Raw genomic sequence first — 18,307 nt, forward strand, 5'->3', positions numbered from 1 at the left:
TAGTTTGCCTGAGATTTTTAAGACAACAAGGTAGCACACAGTTTCATATTCTTTGCAAACATGTTCATTGTGCGTACCATATCGAGACACAGAATTTCACCTTAACTGAGAAAAAATAGTGAGCATCAGCCAAGTAGTATTCAGCCTTTCACACAAACCAACACAATGATGTTATATGTGTGATCACCAGACACAAACTTTTAATGCAAACTGACATATACAGAGTGGAGCAAAAAAAAAGTGGCCCGGAGAACAGATTTCCATGGTACGAAGAAACACAGCAAAGGACAAGAAATACAGTAATGTTGAAAGTGACGACCATTCACCTCTTGGCACTTTTGGGCCTTGGTCAGCAAGTTGCTGAAAGTGGATCAAAGCTGGACTGCTCGAACTACTGCAATCTCATCCGAAATGTTCTGCTGCAATTCTTGTTGTTGCAATACGCCTTAGACTTGAGGGCTCCCCACTCAAAGTGATCAAACACAGACATTAGGTGAACTGGGTGGCCAGCTATGGCTGCGACCGGACTGACATCTGCTAACAGCTCTGTCAGGCATGAAGATTATGTAAATGTGCTCCAAGGTTTGGCTGGCTGTATGGGCAGTTGCTTCATCCTTTTGAAGTAACTGTAGGTCTTTTCCTCCTCTGTTAATGCTACCACAAATGGCTTCACAATGGTGGCAATGTAACGTACTGAATACAGCGTCTGATCAAAGAAGATGGGACCAATAATGCGATGTGCAGACACTTACACACCAAACCCCAACTTTCTGATCACGCAATGGTGTTTCATTGAAGTTATGTGGATTCTCCGCTGCCCAGAACCTGTGATTCTGAGTTGACATAACCACTCATGTGAAATCAGGCGTCATCAGACAAAGAACAGAGCCACGTGCAAGCCATTCACTGTTATCTGAGTGAACAGCCACTCGCAATGCTGGAGGCACTGAGGAGCATCTGCTGATTTTAATGTCTGAATAGCACACACTTGGTGCAGAATTGCGTGCAGGTCCAGGTGGAGTATTCTTCCTCATCCTCATCATCGACTTGGTACTCCTGTCTCTTGCAACAGGTGCCGAGTTGATTTGGTAGAACTCTGAAGCGTGTTCAGGTGAACTACAGCCACATTTTCTGGTGAATGGACAGGTTTCGGAATGTTTTTCGACTTGTTCAAAACAGATTCTGTCTGATGTCATTTTCGGACTAAGTGTTGCATGGCTCTATTTGCTGGCACTTTGACACCATTAAACTTCTCAGCAGACAAAAGACCACACCATTTTCACAACTTTGTTGTTACCTAAGTTTCCACAATGAACACCCACTGCTCCACTGTGAGCATCGTCGTCCCCTTTGCACTGCTCCATTCACATTAACACAGTCCACACTAAGTTCTGAACTGGTATGGATCACATGGTGGATGTACACGTGGTGTGGTTATATGCATACATTCACCTCCAATTGTATCCACTCATCTCCCCAACCCTATATATGTTATCCATGGACCGGTCTAATGCTATCCGACATACAGATGTTAATGGTGTACTGGTCAAATATGGACTTCCTTATTCAAACCAGCAGATTATGTTACATTTTTGATCCTCGGGTGCAGACTGCCAGTTCTGGGGGAGGAGTGGTTAATTAAGGAGAGGCATAAAAACACGATGTGAATTTTAAAACTATATAATGCTTTGAAATTTGGCTAAGATATATTTTTTGATTTCACTTGGACTCTTAAAAGACTTTACTATTGTTTGGTTTATGTAAAACGTTTCAATGTTAGTAATTTACAAAGTACATGGAACACTATTACTACACAGTTTTTGGAATCCCCTATTTACACGTATGGCATCCTCCTGGAAATAAACAGTTTATGATCCTAAATCATTTGAAATCTTTATTACCAACTGGATTAATTAATGACAGATGTTGTCTGATTCAGAAATATTACAGCAATAAAATTATATTGTGGAAGTCCAGAATCTTGCAGCCATTGTAGCCAAATAAGTGATGGAAATTTTGAGAGTCTTAACTTTTGATGTCCATTATCTCTTAGTTAACTAAGTTTGAAGTGTCTACTTATGAAAGAGTGCCATCAACACCACCTCTGCTGCCGTGTTTGATCACAAATTTTATTATTATTATTTTTAGAGGATACTAACGATGAAATTCTAGCGTTATTAGATTAACACAAAGTGGAAGACTTCAATAAGTTTCTGACAGGTGGCTTGAGAAGTGCTTATTTCTTGATCTTCTGGTAAAGAACATGTATGTGGATTGGATGAATAGCTGCCAAACAGAAATATAAACCAGCAAATACATCATGTGACGATACAAAGGTACATGGGATCAACTCTTGCCTACTGTTGAAAATTTTCACTCCTCTCTTTGCTGCAGGCAAAATAATTCCAAGAGGACAAGTACAAGATGTTTGAAGTGTAATATTTGTCTTGTTTGTATACATAATTGTAAAACATAACTGCTATCATGAATAACACTTTAAGAAATTATCTAAATGTGTAAGATAGTCCGGATCCACACAGTGGGTAGGCTCCTTAATTTTTGTGAAACTGAAAAAATATAAATTTATCCAGTAATATAACATTCTATGAATATTTTTGTATCAAACTCCTACTGATTTCTAAATTTCAATCCCAAATTTAATGGGTGATCTGAAAGGCATGAGGTTATGTTGTGAATCTGTAACATTGTCTTCCTGACAATAATTGGTGAACAATTAGAAACTTAACTATCTACTGTTATTTCTGTAAGACATAAAATAAAAATATACAGCAAATTTTGTTCTGTTTTAGTTATGCGTTTTAAATCCTGCATTATTTTTAAAAAATTAAAATTTCTACAGTCTATTTTCAAGAAGTGTAATGAACAACAGGATGCCATGAAACAATATATTCATGAAAACAATGGTTTTACATAAAAAATAACAAGGTGGTCTGAGATATCCCTTCATAGCAACTGTGTTCCTGTCAATGTCCATACTACTTACGGACTAAAGTTGTGTTAGGTCATCAGCAGCACAGTTTGCCACACAATGTCTGTTCCATGGCACAATTGCATAAACACAACAATATCAGTCAAGTAACATCAGGATCATACAAATACTGGCAACAGACACAGCTACAGTTGCCACCACTACAGCAGATGGCATGAGATGATAGCATGTACCATTAAGGAAATATATCAGACCTGACAACTTAAGAGATTGTGACCCTATCGCGGTCAGACATTCTGCCTGCCACAAGGGGGGAGAGGGGCTAGTCAGGGGCTCACAACCAAAGACCCTCAGTCCACGAAGGATGCCAGCAGTGCAGAAGGTGATTGTAGTAGCCCCACTGCTATCACAATTGGCACACGTGGACCAATTGTCACTGCCGCAACTGGTAAGGTTATTGCTTTGGTCTCTTCTTGAACTTAGTGATCAGCTGGGTGACAAATCTAGCTGAAAGACACTCAGATGATTTTGAGGCCAAGAGGCCTCCCACAGAAAAAAATCTTTGATAATGAAACTCATATCCTGTAACACCAAGCAAAGAGACATGTTAAATATGAGTTTGAAGAAATAGATATTAATAAGTAATAGATATTAAACAACAACAAGAGTGTTCATTCAGAGCCCTTTGTCATGAAATCTAAAAACAATTTTGTCATTCACCGTGAAACTATCATGTAACATCGACTGCCCCCTCCACCTTTTCCTGGCCCTCAGACCCAGAGTACACTCTCAATAGATATTGATACGATCAAACTACCAGCTACCTAGCTTAAATTTGATGCTTGACCTCTTTTCCAAACCTACTCCTCCGTGTGTCACAAAAGTCATTTCTGCACAAACATTAACACACACACACCTGCAGAATTTGTGGAATATATGCAAACCCTACAGTGTTCCTGATGTTGGTGAGTAATTTGCTTATGAGCTGTAATTACTTCATATTATTTAAATGACTTTTTCTCTCTTCATGACTGTGGATACTAAAAAATTCATACCACTATTTCAAATTCTGCAGGATATGCAACTGCATAAATAAAAAAGACAATTTGCCCATCAATATGATGAATAGTCTTGCAATATTGCACAGTTCTATTCATGATGAATAGTTTTTTGTGCAGGAACATTACAGTGACCCATCTTCCAGAATATCAAAGTAAATATCAGGCTGACAGTTTGAAATATAACAAGAGAATGAAATATATTTTAAATATATACATTTTTTTCATTTGCTTAAGCTGCTTTTCACATCATCATTTGTGGCTCTTGCTCCAGGGACCGATGCATTTCACTAAACTGGGACGACGATCCATGGAAGGAGCACAAATGCCCCTATAGGTAAGTTATTTTGAATGCCGTCCAACCTCGAAGAAATGCATCGTGCTTTGAGATGACTCTTCACGTAAAAAATACATACCAAAAATGCACAACAGTTCCACTCTCCTAAATATGTTATTGTTTTATGGTTTGTGAGCAACATTCATTGGCAATTTATAGGTAGAGTTACACATCACTCTACATGACAGATATATAACACAGCACACCTATACCTTTTGAACAACAATTGCCACAACACTATGGTGTTATGATAAACACATAAGGAAAATTGCATTCCATAATTGGGCTTGGTAGGTGCGTGAACTAGCCACAATCAGAATACTTCAATAGTCACAGTTTTTCTTTGACCATATGATTTATAGAGAAATCTATTCTCCCACCACCAAAACTCTTTGTCTGGTTCAGCTTCTTGATGATAAGTACATGATATGCATGAAGAAGGCTATCTTCACTCTTTCCTCCATGATGTCAGGGCCTGAACTTGTTTCCATTTAGTCTAATCTTTCCCAGATCAGTGAGCTCCTTTCTGAATGTTAACTCATAGGTTTAAAAAAAAAAATTGCCCATATTATACTTGACAGCCACCACCATCCTCTCCTCCATTTCGACAACTAAAACTCATTAGCCTTTCCAATCTATTTTGCCATTTAAATTGGATTTCACAGATAATTTTTTCCTGTGAAACCAACAAATTACAGAGGGAGGAACTGCAGCAACCTATCCTTATTTTGATTTTTAAATATATTTAGTTGCTCTTCACTGGTTTCAGACGTTTTCACATCCATTGCCGCAAACTGACTACAGAGAAAACCACACCATGAAACTCATCCTAACTATGATAAATCCACCAACCACTGCTCCCCTTATCACACATGCCTTGGAAAAACTCAACTAAATTCTTCACGAGGACATCATGATGATTTGAGATGAGGGATACCACACCAAAAAATTCTGTATTAGCCTCAAGTGAATTATGATACTCACTTGAAGCAGTATTCTAATCCACCAACTGTGCTCACAATCCTGCACCTGATGGCTTGTTTTACCTGTGGACAACCCAGTTGCAAGACTTGTACTGTACCCCCAGGTGATACTCCATTCCGCAAGTGAGTCACAGGCAACTGCTATTTCATCAAAGACAATGCCGCACGTGCAGGCAAATATGCTGACGTTACATCTGTGATGGCAGCTGACCCTCAGCATAAATCAATATAATGTAATACTTATAAAGACATAAAAATATTTGGTATCGGTATCAAGTATGCTTTCGAAAAGGCATTAATCCTACTACACTCATGATTACAAGTGGTCTTTGCTTTGATGATGAGAACTGTACATCCCGTAATGTGACTGCCTCCTGCATAACATGGTGGATAATTTAAATTTAAGCCATGGCCATTTTTTGTGCTGTCAAGTGCAAAACACACATGGCAATTCCTCATATCTCTGAAATACAGCTGCCAAGGTTGGGACAGAGGAGTGTGACAATCATCCAGTGATGTCAGAAGTCAGAAATGTAACGTTCTTCACACGTTTCACAGCAGTCTTGCTTGAAATGTATGAAGCTATATGGAAAGAAGGATGCACATTAATGACGACTCAGAATGATAATTTTGCACAGAGAAACAATAACCTTTATTACATAAACAAATGTGAGCTTTGTGCTTTTCTGGTTGTAAATTTTAAGGTTTTGGTATTTATTTATTGCCAGATGTGAACTTTGACCCATGGTATTAGGTATGCCTCATTATCTTCAGGAGTGTGAGCAATGTCTGTAAACATCTAGATTCAACATTCAATGTCTAATTGAATAATGCCACAACAATTGGCTATTTATATGTTTTTATAAGATACTTTTAACACTTTCTTCTTTCCTACTTTTTAACACTTTCTTCTTTCCCTATATCTTTGTATTTGTGTGCATGCTAATGTGTTATTGGTCTGTTTATGTAACACTGAATATAGATAAAAGATACAATAGATAGTTCTAGCTGTTTTAAAGGTGAAGTAAAATCTTGCATAAGAATTAGTCTTTCATGTGCTTACAATAATTATACAGAATGTATAACAAACTTGTGACTGATCTACTCCAATGTGACAGAACTCAGGGATAGTGATATGCACATGTACAGATGCAATACACAAGGCATGAAAAGGCAGTCCACTGGCAGAGCTGTCATTTGTACTCAGGTGATTCATGTGAAAAGATTTCCGACCTGATTATGGTTGCATGACACGAATTAAGATTCTGAAAGCAGAATGGTAGTTGGAGCAAGATGCATGAGACATTCCATTTCAGAAATTGTTTGGGAATTCAGTATTCCAAGATCCACAGCATTGAGAATACCAGATTTCAGACATCACCTCCAAACATGGATAACACAGAGGCTGAAAACCATCACTGAACAATCAAGAACAGCAGTGTTTGCGGAGAGTTGTCAGTGCTAACAGACGAGCAACACCACATGAAATAACCAAAGAAATCAAGATGGGACATATGATGAACATATCCATGAGGACAGTGTAGTGAAATCTGGCTTTAACTGGCTATGGCAGCAAACGATCGATGCAAGTACTTTTGCTAAGAGCACAACATTGCCTGCAGTGCCTCTTCTGGGCTCATGCCCATATCTGTTTGGCCCTATACAACTGGAGAACTGTTGTCTGGCCATGTAAGTCCTGATTTCAGTTGGTAAGAGCTGATGATACAGTTTCAGTGTGGTGCGGGCCCCAAAAAGCCATACACCGAAGTTGTCAACAAGAGACTGTGCAAGCTGGTGGTGGATCCATAATGGCTACTTAAACCTACTACTTGTAAATCACATGGACTTCATGTTTCCAAACAACGATGGAATTTTTATGGAATACAATGCACTTTGTCATTGGGCCACAATTTGTTTGTGAGTGGTATGAAGAACATTCTAGATAATTCAAGTGAATGATATGGCCACTCAGATTACCTGACATGAAACCCATCGAACATGTATGAGACATAATCAAGAGGTCAATTCATGCACACACTCCTGCACCAGCAACACTTTCACAATGATGGACGGCTATAGACACAGCATGGCTATATATTTCTGCAGAGAACTTCCAATGAGTTGTTGAGTCCCTGCCACATTGCATTGCTACATTATGCCACACAAAAAGTAGTCAGACTCAATATTAGGAGGTATTCCATGACTTTTGTCAGTTCAGTGTATACTCCTGTATAAAAATATGATGCTTTTTAATAGTGTTACCAACAATCTTGTAAAGTTCTTGACTGACTTACTTCAAAGTTTTGCACAATAGTCCAATAAACATTCTAACAGATATGGGCTATACAGGGCGGTCATACACAGTCTGAAAAGCTGGTAGGGGTGTTGCAGGGTAGGTTGCGCTGACAAATAACTATTAAGAAAAAATCTGATATGTTGCACCATTTCTGAATTACTTGGGATTGAAGTTAGCCAATCAGGCCACTGAGCACACGGACTCAAGCACACTGCCAGATACAATTGGTGTCGGTCGTTCTCATAGTGTAGACGATAGTGCACGAGACTGCTCAGGCTTTGGATCCGGTTTGATCCTTACTACTGTCCCATGTCCAATTTTTGTATCTCTTTTGTTTGGTTTTAGGAAACCAAATGAAGAACATGTTTGGTGACACGGTCTCTGGCAGGTTGTAGGAATTTCCGCATGCAACATCCTGACTGGGCAACTTCAATGCTAATTAACTTGGAAACAGTGCAACATATCAATTTTTTTTTCTTATCAATTATTTCTCAGCACAACCCATCATGCAACATCCTTGCATATTTCAGACTGTTTCTGATCACCCTGTATATATTTTTAAAAGACAATGTACAGGTTTAAAACTGATAAAGGACAAAAAAAAAAAAAAAAAAAAAAAAAAAAAAAAAAAAAAAAATGCTGTGCTGTGAAAATGTGTGGTTTCATTTACTTTATTGTAATCAGTTTTAACTAATCAGGGGATTTAAAACATTAGACAGATTGTTTCTTCTACATATAATCTTTCACCTATATACAATTTTAAACAAAAAATATATATACAACAGTGTGCTGGATGATTGGTTTGGGGAGTAAACGGACCAAACTATGGGGTCATCAGTCCCACAATGCGCTGTTTTGCTTTCTTTTTCACATTTTATTTTAACAGAAAACAAGGGAAGCTGTATTTATGGCTTATGATTAGAATATGACTACAGAATATGAATTGTCCAAAACGTTGTAATCCAACTCCAACACTGATTAAAGCTATGTGAAGTACTGTCATTGATACTTCTATCATCACAGATCTAGCACATGGCGAGGTCTCTCTCTATGTACCAATGATTCCAATTGATTCACCCATTCATTTTAAGCGACTTCAGTTCCCAATCAAGATTTCGTTTGCAATGCCAGTAAACAAGGTTCAAGATCAGAGAGAGGGGGAGGAGAGGAAATGAATATAGAGAGGGAGAAGGAGAAGATTTGACAGAGAATGGGGGAGGAGGAGGTGGAGTGGATGGGGGGGGGGGGGGGGGAGGAGATGGTCAGAGAGAGGGGAGAAGAGGTGATGGACAGAGTGAGGGGGAAGAGGTGATTAGGACATAAATCCAGTTGCCATACGTATTAAGCAATTGCAAATCTTTGCCAGGTTATTAGTTCAGTCTATCACATAATGCATCATTATGCATTTCTTCATGCAGCCACCTGCAAGATGATGATGTGGTGGTGGTGGTCATTATATATCTGAATTATGAAGAGAAGTGTTGACACAGTGATAGCTGAACAACGTAAACTGAAATATACCAAAAGTCAGCAATGACAAAGCATACAACTACACTCTCCAATTTGAGCATTATATATGAAGTGTAGAAATATACCACAGTTCGAAGTCCTGTAAATGTAGCCACTCTTATTCTTTACCTTTTCTGATTTATTATTCCAACATAATATACAAACAAATAATGGAAATTTGAAGAAGGAATAACACCAGTATGGAAAAGATAATTGCTACTCATCCCACATAGAGCAGGCAGGCACAATGAAAAAGACTGCTAAAAATATTTTAGCTTTTGGACAAAGTCCATAAAGCAGGAAAAACATATACAATCACACAGCAACCCCACATATGGCCACTTTCTCCAACCACTAAGGATGGAGCTGGGTCTTAGCACTCAAAGACAGTGGCCATGTGTTTTCTACTGCTGAAGAAGGATTTTGCCAAAAAACTGTAACGTTTCTAGCGGTCTTTCTCATTGTGCCTATCTGTGACTCAGTGCCTCCTCTATGTGGTGAGTTGCAATCCAACCTTTCTACATTGTTAATTTGCAAATATTTATTTAATATGAAGGACAATTTTAAAGCTGAAAAGAAATCATTAATTTTTTTGATATTTACAAATAGTGTTTATTCAAAGAAAAGTAACAAATTCTGCTTAAACCAGTTTGTTAACAGCCTTCTGAAATAAAAGCACAACCATGAATAATTTTCAGCTAAAATTTAATAAATATCTTTAGCTTGGATTATCTGAATCCACTTTAGATAATTTGTAATAAATGTAAACTTGAAAACAGGAGTGTTTTTAAAATGACTGAAAACTGTATTGTAATAAGAGACTGGCCTATTATGTAACTCATTTTATTTAAATGCATTAGTAACTTCATAGGCACACACAATGCAAAGTCACCTTTTTTCATCTCAAATGTCATTCATGGGAATTTGTTTTCTAATAATTTTGGTTTTACAATTGCAAAAGTTCTAATTTTTGAAAGGGTGCTACATTGTCTTACAAAACAATTAAAAAACTTACTCTCAGTCACATTGTGCATGCTGTTATTCACGAAAGATACCTGAGGTCCATGATAACAGTACTATCAGTGTGTTACAAAATTACAGTATCAACTGAGATGTCATTCCAGTAATGCAGTAGTTTGGTTTTCAATGGGTCCCGGGAAGGGAAAAAAACAAAAAGAACAGTAAAGATAGCTAAGTTTTACATATTAAGTTCACTTATCTGTAACGGAGTGATACCAATTTTAAATGCGTATTAGCACTTACACAGTAAAATTGTACGAGGTACTACTTAACTTATTATTGAGGTCATAATTCTCTGACAGGAAAAAATAAATATTAAAGTCATACAAACAACAATAAATTAACACATTCTGTCCTATATGAATAAATCACTTTTGCAGTGATTTGTATTGGCTACATTTGAATCCCTGTCTTTGGTGATTTATTAGAGAGATTACAGAGGCCTTCATCTTAAATAAACAGATGTAATCAATCTTTTGTGTTCATGATGTTTGTTCCTGGCCATTGCTTTCTTGTGATTTCATTACATCAGGAAGATCTGGAGGCGATGAAAATGGTGTAATTTCTAGTGGTTCAAAATCACCAGTTTCCTGCCTGTAATAAAGAGAAATTATTTTTCGTCAGACCATTTCACTTATCAAAGCATTTTTCTTTGCACATATTACAGTAAAGTTTAGCAAGAAAATAACAAGTGTAACAGAAGTACCGTATATACATAGGGAAGATGTAGAATGATGCATAGAACCTACTCAGCACAAAACATTAACAAGTTGGTGAACATCCACCAATAAAAAGCAAGTTTCACAAACTTGTCATTATACTTTGTTTTCTTGACAGTGAAAGGAAAAGGAAAACAGTAAAAGATGTGGGAATAAATAAAAAGAAGCATTTAATTAAGGATTTCAGCTGAGGAAGAGACTAGAGTATAAGCAATGAGGAGGGAAAAGGTCACTGTGATTAACTAAGTGCATTCAAATGCTACAGAAGCCAAACTAAGTAAATTAAAATGCTACAGAAGTCAATATTTGATGAGACAAGGCAATCAGAAAATTACACAGATACCTCAATTCTTCTATTTAATCTTTGTTTCTGAATGCAAGCTGGAAGGCGATGCTTTTAATGTACATAAAACACTATCAGAGATAACAGTCACATGAAATGTCAAAAAATAATAATACACTTCATCAATTGAACTGTGTAATCTTAGGAGTGCAAAAAGGAAGATATACACTCCAATAAAGAAATATAGTTCCATATTAAGGAGCTTAAACTATGTCTTTCACACATAACAAGAAATACCTATATTTTTGATTACAGCCAGCACTGGATTAATTAACATTGCCCAAAAGAAAACATTTCTAGGGCAAAAATCTTTAGAAGGAAGCTTCAATAAATGTAAAGTCATGTCACGCAAAGCGACTGTCAGCATTTCAGAGGCATTACTGCAGCTCAGTAATGTCACAATCAGGTCTGTTATCTTGAAGTGCTCTAAGCAAGTGACTTGAGCATGGCTACTATCTTGTCTGTCACACTGGTGAGACTTAGTGCAGTGTACCACATGAAACAATTCGTTTCATGCCATTGGATCACCAGTTTAGCAAACCACAGTTTTCTACTGTCTGTTTTTGGTGCTGCCTTTTGGTTTCATTGATTCTAATATTTGTGTTGGTCAATAAGTGGACAGGGACTAAAAAAGGCTGAGGAGAGGTGGGTTTTGGGAACAAAGGGTATTTTAATATGTTGCAGGGAGAGTTCCCACTTCTGCGATTCACAAAAGCTGGTGTTGGCAGGGAGGATGAAAATTGCTTGGGCTGTGAAGTAGCTATTGAAGTTATGTGCACTGTGATTTGTGGCTAGCTCGGCAACTGGCTGGTCTGTCTCCTGTCCACAATTTGGAAGTGGTCATTCATGAGGACAGACAGCTTTTTGGTGGTCGTGCCCACATAGACTGCTCATTGTAGCTAAACTGGCAAACTACATGGCTGCTTTCATAGGTGTAAACTTGGTCTCTGATTATGTAGGAAATGCCTATAACAGGACTGGAGTAGGTGGCAGTGGGAGACAGACAGGTATTTTTATAGGAATATGGACCATGAGGCAATGGGATGGGAGCACGGTGGTATAGGTATGGACAACAATACTGTTTGACTAGATGGTGGAAAATACAACGCCACCCAGCCTAGGATGTTGGGCCAAGAGAAACAAAATCTGGCCGAAAAATTTTTTGTGTCGTGAAGGGAATCAACAAGAAATTATTTTTTTTAAATCCATCCACTAAGGCGGTAAAAGGGAGTTCAAAGCTAATCGCCCAACTGAGATCAGCCTCAACCGTTGGTACTAGATACATACATTTTGGTAGCAATATGTATTATTCACTGTAAGGTCCTAACGAGAAATGATTTTGTATAACCCAGACCCTAGGAACAGCAATAGGCATTAATATAATTTCAGGGGTTGCAATGCCATACAATCTAAGAACCTATGTCCTACCTAAACCATTGGTTCTAGATGCATGCACTTTGGGGGGGGGGGGGGGGGGGGGAACATACTTTATGTGATGTACATAGCTACTAAGAAAGGAATTTTCTAAAATTGACCCAGAATGCAAAAAAAAAAAAAAAAAGAGTTCAACATTTAGTTGGCATATCGCTGATCAGTTTCAACTACTGGTCTTAAAAATGTGAAATTTTGAGGGAAGATATGTTACGTGATGTGGTCACTCATCATGAAAGCATTTTTGAAAATGAAACCTCTATGTGGGTAATTTAGGTATGAAACGCACGTTAAAAATTCTGTTCCTCTGCTTACACAATGAAGAACTAATCCACAATGCACGTTGCACTGCAGCTTCCTCAAGATAAAAATAATTTACAATGAAATAAATGTAAACAATGAGTAGTGGGATTTGTGCAAGCCTCGTACTTAGTGATTATGGCTCTAAGCACATGGGACTTAACATCTGAGGTCATCAGTCCCCTAGACTTAGAACTACTTAAAACTAGCCAACCTAAGAACATCACACACATCCATGCCCGAGGCAGGATTTGAACCTGCGACCGTAGCAGCAGCACGGTTCCAGACTGAAGTGCCTAGAACTGCTTGGCCACAGTGGCCGGCAGTGATTATGGCAAACTGTCCTATTACAATATGACATGTACTATTTTCACAGAGAAGGAAACATGTCTAGTGTACTTCTGTCATCTCTTCATTAAAAATTTGGTGGATGCAGAAACTTTAGATGGCTGCAGAAATTATAAACATCAAAAGGAAACTGCTGTGCCATACGAGGTGTGTGAGAAAAGTAATAAGTCTGAGTTTTTATCTACCAAGTTGTTATTTTTTTCCAACAATTATATTGTCCCCTTCAGAGTAGTTCCTTAGCTATATACTGGTGGAGTCGTTCCCAGTCCTGGTAGCAACACTGAAAGGGTGGTAGGGTCTTTAACATATTGGTCACATTCCTCTAAATGGTCTCCAGAGTTTCAAAATGACATCCTTTTAAGCTTTTTCGATTTTTGGGAAAGAAAAATGTCACAAGGACTCAGATCAGATGAGCAGGGGGCTACAGAATAATAGGAATTCCTTTAAAGGTCAAAAATTCCGTGAGGGAAGTGGCCATGCGACATGGGGTGCTGTCATGCTGCAGCATTCACATGTCCCTTTACCTGAGCCTTTCTAGGACACATTTGTAAAACACTTTGTTGGAATTGTTACATGTTGGTCTGATTTCACTGAAGCATGCAGACGTTGTGTGTTTCTGTAAGTTTTTGAAGTTGAAAATATCCCTGACAAACGTTCAACTTCAATGTGTCTTCAGCCTTCCAAAAATGATTTGTGCCAGTGAAAAACTTGTGCTTTTGATAAGGTATGTTCCCCATAGGCCTGCTTCATCTTTCCAAAGGTCACCCTCATTCATTTCTCAAGTTTAACTAAAAATTGATGGCATACCATTGCTCTAAATTCTATTGTACCAACTGCATGACACACACAACAAGAACACAACTTCACAGGTGGTGGTCTCACAAATCATGTTATGGCTGTACTCAGCGGAGACTCAGACTGACCACGTGGAAGGGATGAACACACTGGTCTACACAAGCAGAGCAACATAGCATTGCCAGATTGCTTGCAGTGTTGTCAGTCTCATTACTTTTCTCACAGACTGTGTATAACTGGGCTGATTGTGCCACTCAGAGCCAAACCAACTAACTCCATTTTTTAATAGCTTTATAAAACTTCGCAAACACGTATGTTTCCAGTGGCCAAAATATTTAACTCTATTGGTTAATTCTTGCACCAGTACATGAGAACTCTTTACATGGCAACTGAAAACTTCGTTACAGCTTTTGGAGGTCAAAGTGAGTGACTGACTAACTCCAATTTTCTTGTTTGTATTTTCATAGTATTTGTTTCTGCATATATAATCCAAGTATTCCATTTGCCGTCCTTACTACTGATTTTACTTGACTGACCTATTTCATACTGCTTCTTTGTAATACCTCTAAATACTTACATGTAGAGTTAACATCATTAAATGTGTATTATAAATGATGTATACAATATTGGCTGTCACAATTTCAATAACAACAAAGGGTTTATGTATGTATGGCCTGAAACAGAAGATTCTCAGACGTCACAAGAAGTAACTATGTGCCTGAAACAGCACATAACAAACAATGCAAAAGACCACAACCATATTCAGATTTACTCAAATTCGTGCACAGCTCAAATTTGAATCAAAATAACAATGATGAAGCTTCTGCAATCAATGCAGATATTATTGATTTAAAATTTTTAATACCTGGACACAGCTGTCAGCCAAATGATTACGCACAGCTATCAGCCAAATGATTACGCCCTTGGGCATGATTGATCTTTAGTGAGAAAGACATGTAAATCATCAACTCGCCAGAAGCCTGGTGCAATCTAATTTGTAACTGCAAAACAAAGGGCTACATTCTAGTACGTGCAATGAATCACAATAAATTTTTGTCTACAAAGACTCTTGAAGATACCATGACAAGCCGGAAGATGATAGTCGACGGCTTACCAGTAAACTGGCTTGACTTACTATGGATTCAATTGGAGAAGTTACTACCTTACACTATACAGTGCAAGACAATGTTTTATGAAAATTATGAAATCTACAACAGTTTGACAATCTGAATTTGCAACTATAAACCAGGATGCCCTATACTCTCAAGTATTTATATGAAGATAGTAACTTTCTCGAAAGAACAGATACCATTGATGACCATGCAGCTTCTCTAGAATAAATGATAATTAATTGAAACCCTCAGTTGCCGACAGGTTTTATTGATATACCTTGATGGGGACAGCTGAAAATGTGTGCACCGACCAGGACCTGAACCAGGGATCTCCTGCTTACATGGCAGACGCTCTATCCATCTGAGCCACCAATGATACAGATGAATAGCACGACTGCAGGGACTTATCCCTTGCACACTTCCCGTATGACCCACATTCCCAACTGTCCACAATCTACACACGTAATGTAGCTAATAGGTATTGGCCCATCCACTAATTACTCACACACACTAAGGTGACGATTCACCTAAGTGTGTGTGAGTAATGAGTGGATGAGCAAATACCTATTAAGTACTTTACATATGTAGATTGTGGACAGTTGGGAAAGTGGGTCTCACAGGAAGGGTGCAAGGGATAAGTCCCTGCAGTCGTGCTATTCATCTGTGTCATTGGTGGCTCAGATGGATAGAGCGTCTGCCATGTAAGCAGGAGATCCGGGGTTCGGGTCCCGGTCGGGGCACATATTTTCAGCTGTCCCCATAGAGGTATATCAACAACATCTGCCGGCAGCTGGGTAGTATTTGTCCCATTAGCAAGGGAAAGAGGGCAGATCTAATGTCCTGTGGAACACGAATACTACAAGAAGCTAGTGACCACTTGTCAGGAACACAACAGTCAAGTGTCGGGGAAGTGTGAGATCATTTATTAAGATAATTAGAAACACTTGGAGTAAAAGTGAAATAAAAAGTGAACTTTTTCAGCTGACAGTGTGACTAACCCGTGAAAAAATACAAATGTTACAGTGTTCTATGTTTCAGTGGTAATCTGTGTTGTTTTCCATAAAATTTATACATCACACAAAATTATAATTAGCATAGTAATATTATGATGAAAATAAATTCGAGTTAAAGCTGAATTTTCAATCTGCATTTTACTTTAATCTTTTTTTTCCAGTTTCTATTGCACTTGAGTTAGTCAGTTTGGCCTCTAAATGGTACAATTATTGCTGACAGAACCTACCTGTTTCAGTATATTACCTATTAAATGTTTCCCAAACACAAAATGCTTGGAACTGTGAGTTATTAAACTGCCAGTTTAGCCTTCAATATGTGGTGAACTGCGTGAGTTGACCAGAGCAAGAAGAAAAAAAAAGCAACAGTATGCCTAGGCATTGTAAGTACAGGATTATAGCTATTTACAGTTAAAGGGCAACAATTTCAACCTCAAAGACACAGAGTTTAATTTTGCTACTCACCTCAGAGCTAGTCCCACAGCTGCCGGACTCTGAGCTTTCGCTACACTTGAAGTAAGTCCATAATCTTGTAACATTTTATCATCTTCCATTATCTGATTATCTTTATTAAATAACTGTTGATTACCAGGTGGTACTTTAATAATTCCTGGAACGAAGAAAATGTCACAATGTTTGCAAAACTTGTATCTACAAAACACTAATGTTAACTGTGCAGGTGATTGTGGTGTAGCAAAAATTACTCCTCTGTTGCCATGAACCTGCTGCAGTATGTGCAATTTGCAGAAGTATCAGACAAAATGGAATATGATGATACATGGAAGACATGAAGTACAGGAACATATTTTCTACATAGAAATTATTAATTATTTAAATCTTTATACCCAATTAACGTGAATTGCAGCACATCATTATTTGAGTACTGGTGTGACTCTGAAGTGACCATCTGTATCTATTACATTAAAATTCATTGTATTGAAGGCTATTATCATGCCAGGTTTACTATATCTGATTTACATTTCTCAGGAATTTATTCTTTTCCATTTTTAGCAAACTCAAATGATAATTTACCAGTTCAGTTGTTTTGCACTAGTCACTATTAAACTTGGGATAAATAATTGTTTTGTTATTATAGTATTACATTGTCATCACAAAATTATTTTATCATATTCATTATTACAAGGCGATGCAAAGAATATATTTCCATTTTTTTAAATTATACAAGTAATCAACAATATTAATGATATAACCCCCACAATTTGATATGGAAAGGGTTTTTGGATGTCCTTAATACATTCGCTGCCACTGTAATTGGCCTTGCGTTGCCACGTAACCAATTATTTTTTTAATAGAATCTCAAACTGTATTGATAAAAGTAATATAAAATGTATTTATTTTATAAGTAAAAGATGAAATTTACTCTCGTGAGTCAAATTTCTTTTGGGCACACTAAGGCGTCAGTGGCATATCAGGCCACATTCTGCAGTGGGTGGCCATGGACGCGCTAGTGCGTTAATTATTCCTGAAAATTGTGACAGTTTAGAGTACTACTTTTTTATTTTATATTAAAAAATAAAACAAAACATCCTACTGACAAATGACATATTTATTGAACAAAAAAATAATAGAAACAGCAATCAAAAACAAACACAAGATCTTGAAGAAACTTCTGAAATACAATGTATGTCAAATCTCAGAATAGATACAACCAAGAACTTTACCGATTACACTCAAACAAATAAAATAAATACAAATTTCAAGAATAGTACCTACACATAACTGTCGAAAAATGAAAGAACAATGAAAGTGCTATCTGGCTTTAGAGGTGGTGAATAACACAATTCAAACAATACCCTGCTTTGAAACTTCCTGGCAGATTAAAACTGTGCACCGGACCGAGACTCGAACTCGGGACCTTTGCCTTTTGTGGGCAAGCGCTTTAGCGACTGAGCTACCCAAGCACGACTCACGGCCCGTCCTCACAGCGTCATGCTTGGGTAGCTCAGTCGCTAGAGCGCTTGCCCGCGAAAGGCAAAGGTCCCAAGTTCGAGTCTCGGTCTGGCACAGAGTTTCAATCTGCCAGGAAGTTTCATATCAGCGCACACTCCGCTGTAGAGTGAAAATTTTATTCTAGA

The 18,307-nt window shown here is 37.8% G+C and overlaps 1 protein-coding gene across 3 annotated transcripts in view; it reads right to left on the bottom strand.

Annotated features, from left to right (window-relative positions):
* Positions 1-9,316: 9,316 nt before the first annotated feature.
* LOC126467429 (elongin-B) overlaps positions 9,317-18,307 on the bottom strand; it is a 37,612-nt gene continuing 28,621 nt past the window's right edge. Inside the window, exons 3-4 of one of the 3 annotated variants that reach the window (XM_050096461.1) lie at positions 16,677-16,821; positions 9,317-10,747 (exon numbers count right to left, since the gene is read on the bottom strand). In XM_050096461.1, the coding sequence (XP_049952418.1) occupies positions 10,636-10,747; positions 16,677-16,821 (257 nt within the window). In that variant the 3' untranslated portion in view covers positions 9,317-10,635. The remainder of the gene's footprint in view (positions 10,748-16,676; positions 16,822-18,307) is intronic. The other 2 variants (XM_050096462.1, XM_050096463.1) reach the window with 2 other exon arrangements.

The sequence above is a fragment of the Schistocerca serialis genome, chromosome 1, assembly GCF_023864345.2.
Source record: "Schistocerca serialis cubense isolate TAMUIC-IGC-003099 chromosome 1, iqSchSeri2.2, whole genome shotgun sequence".
In the NCBI taxonomy this organism is placed as follows: Eukaryota; Metazoa; Arthropoda; class Insecta; order Orthoptera; family Acrididae; genus Schistocerca; species Schistocerca serialis.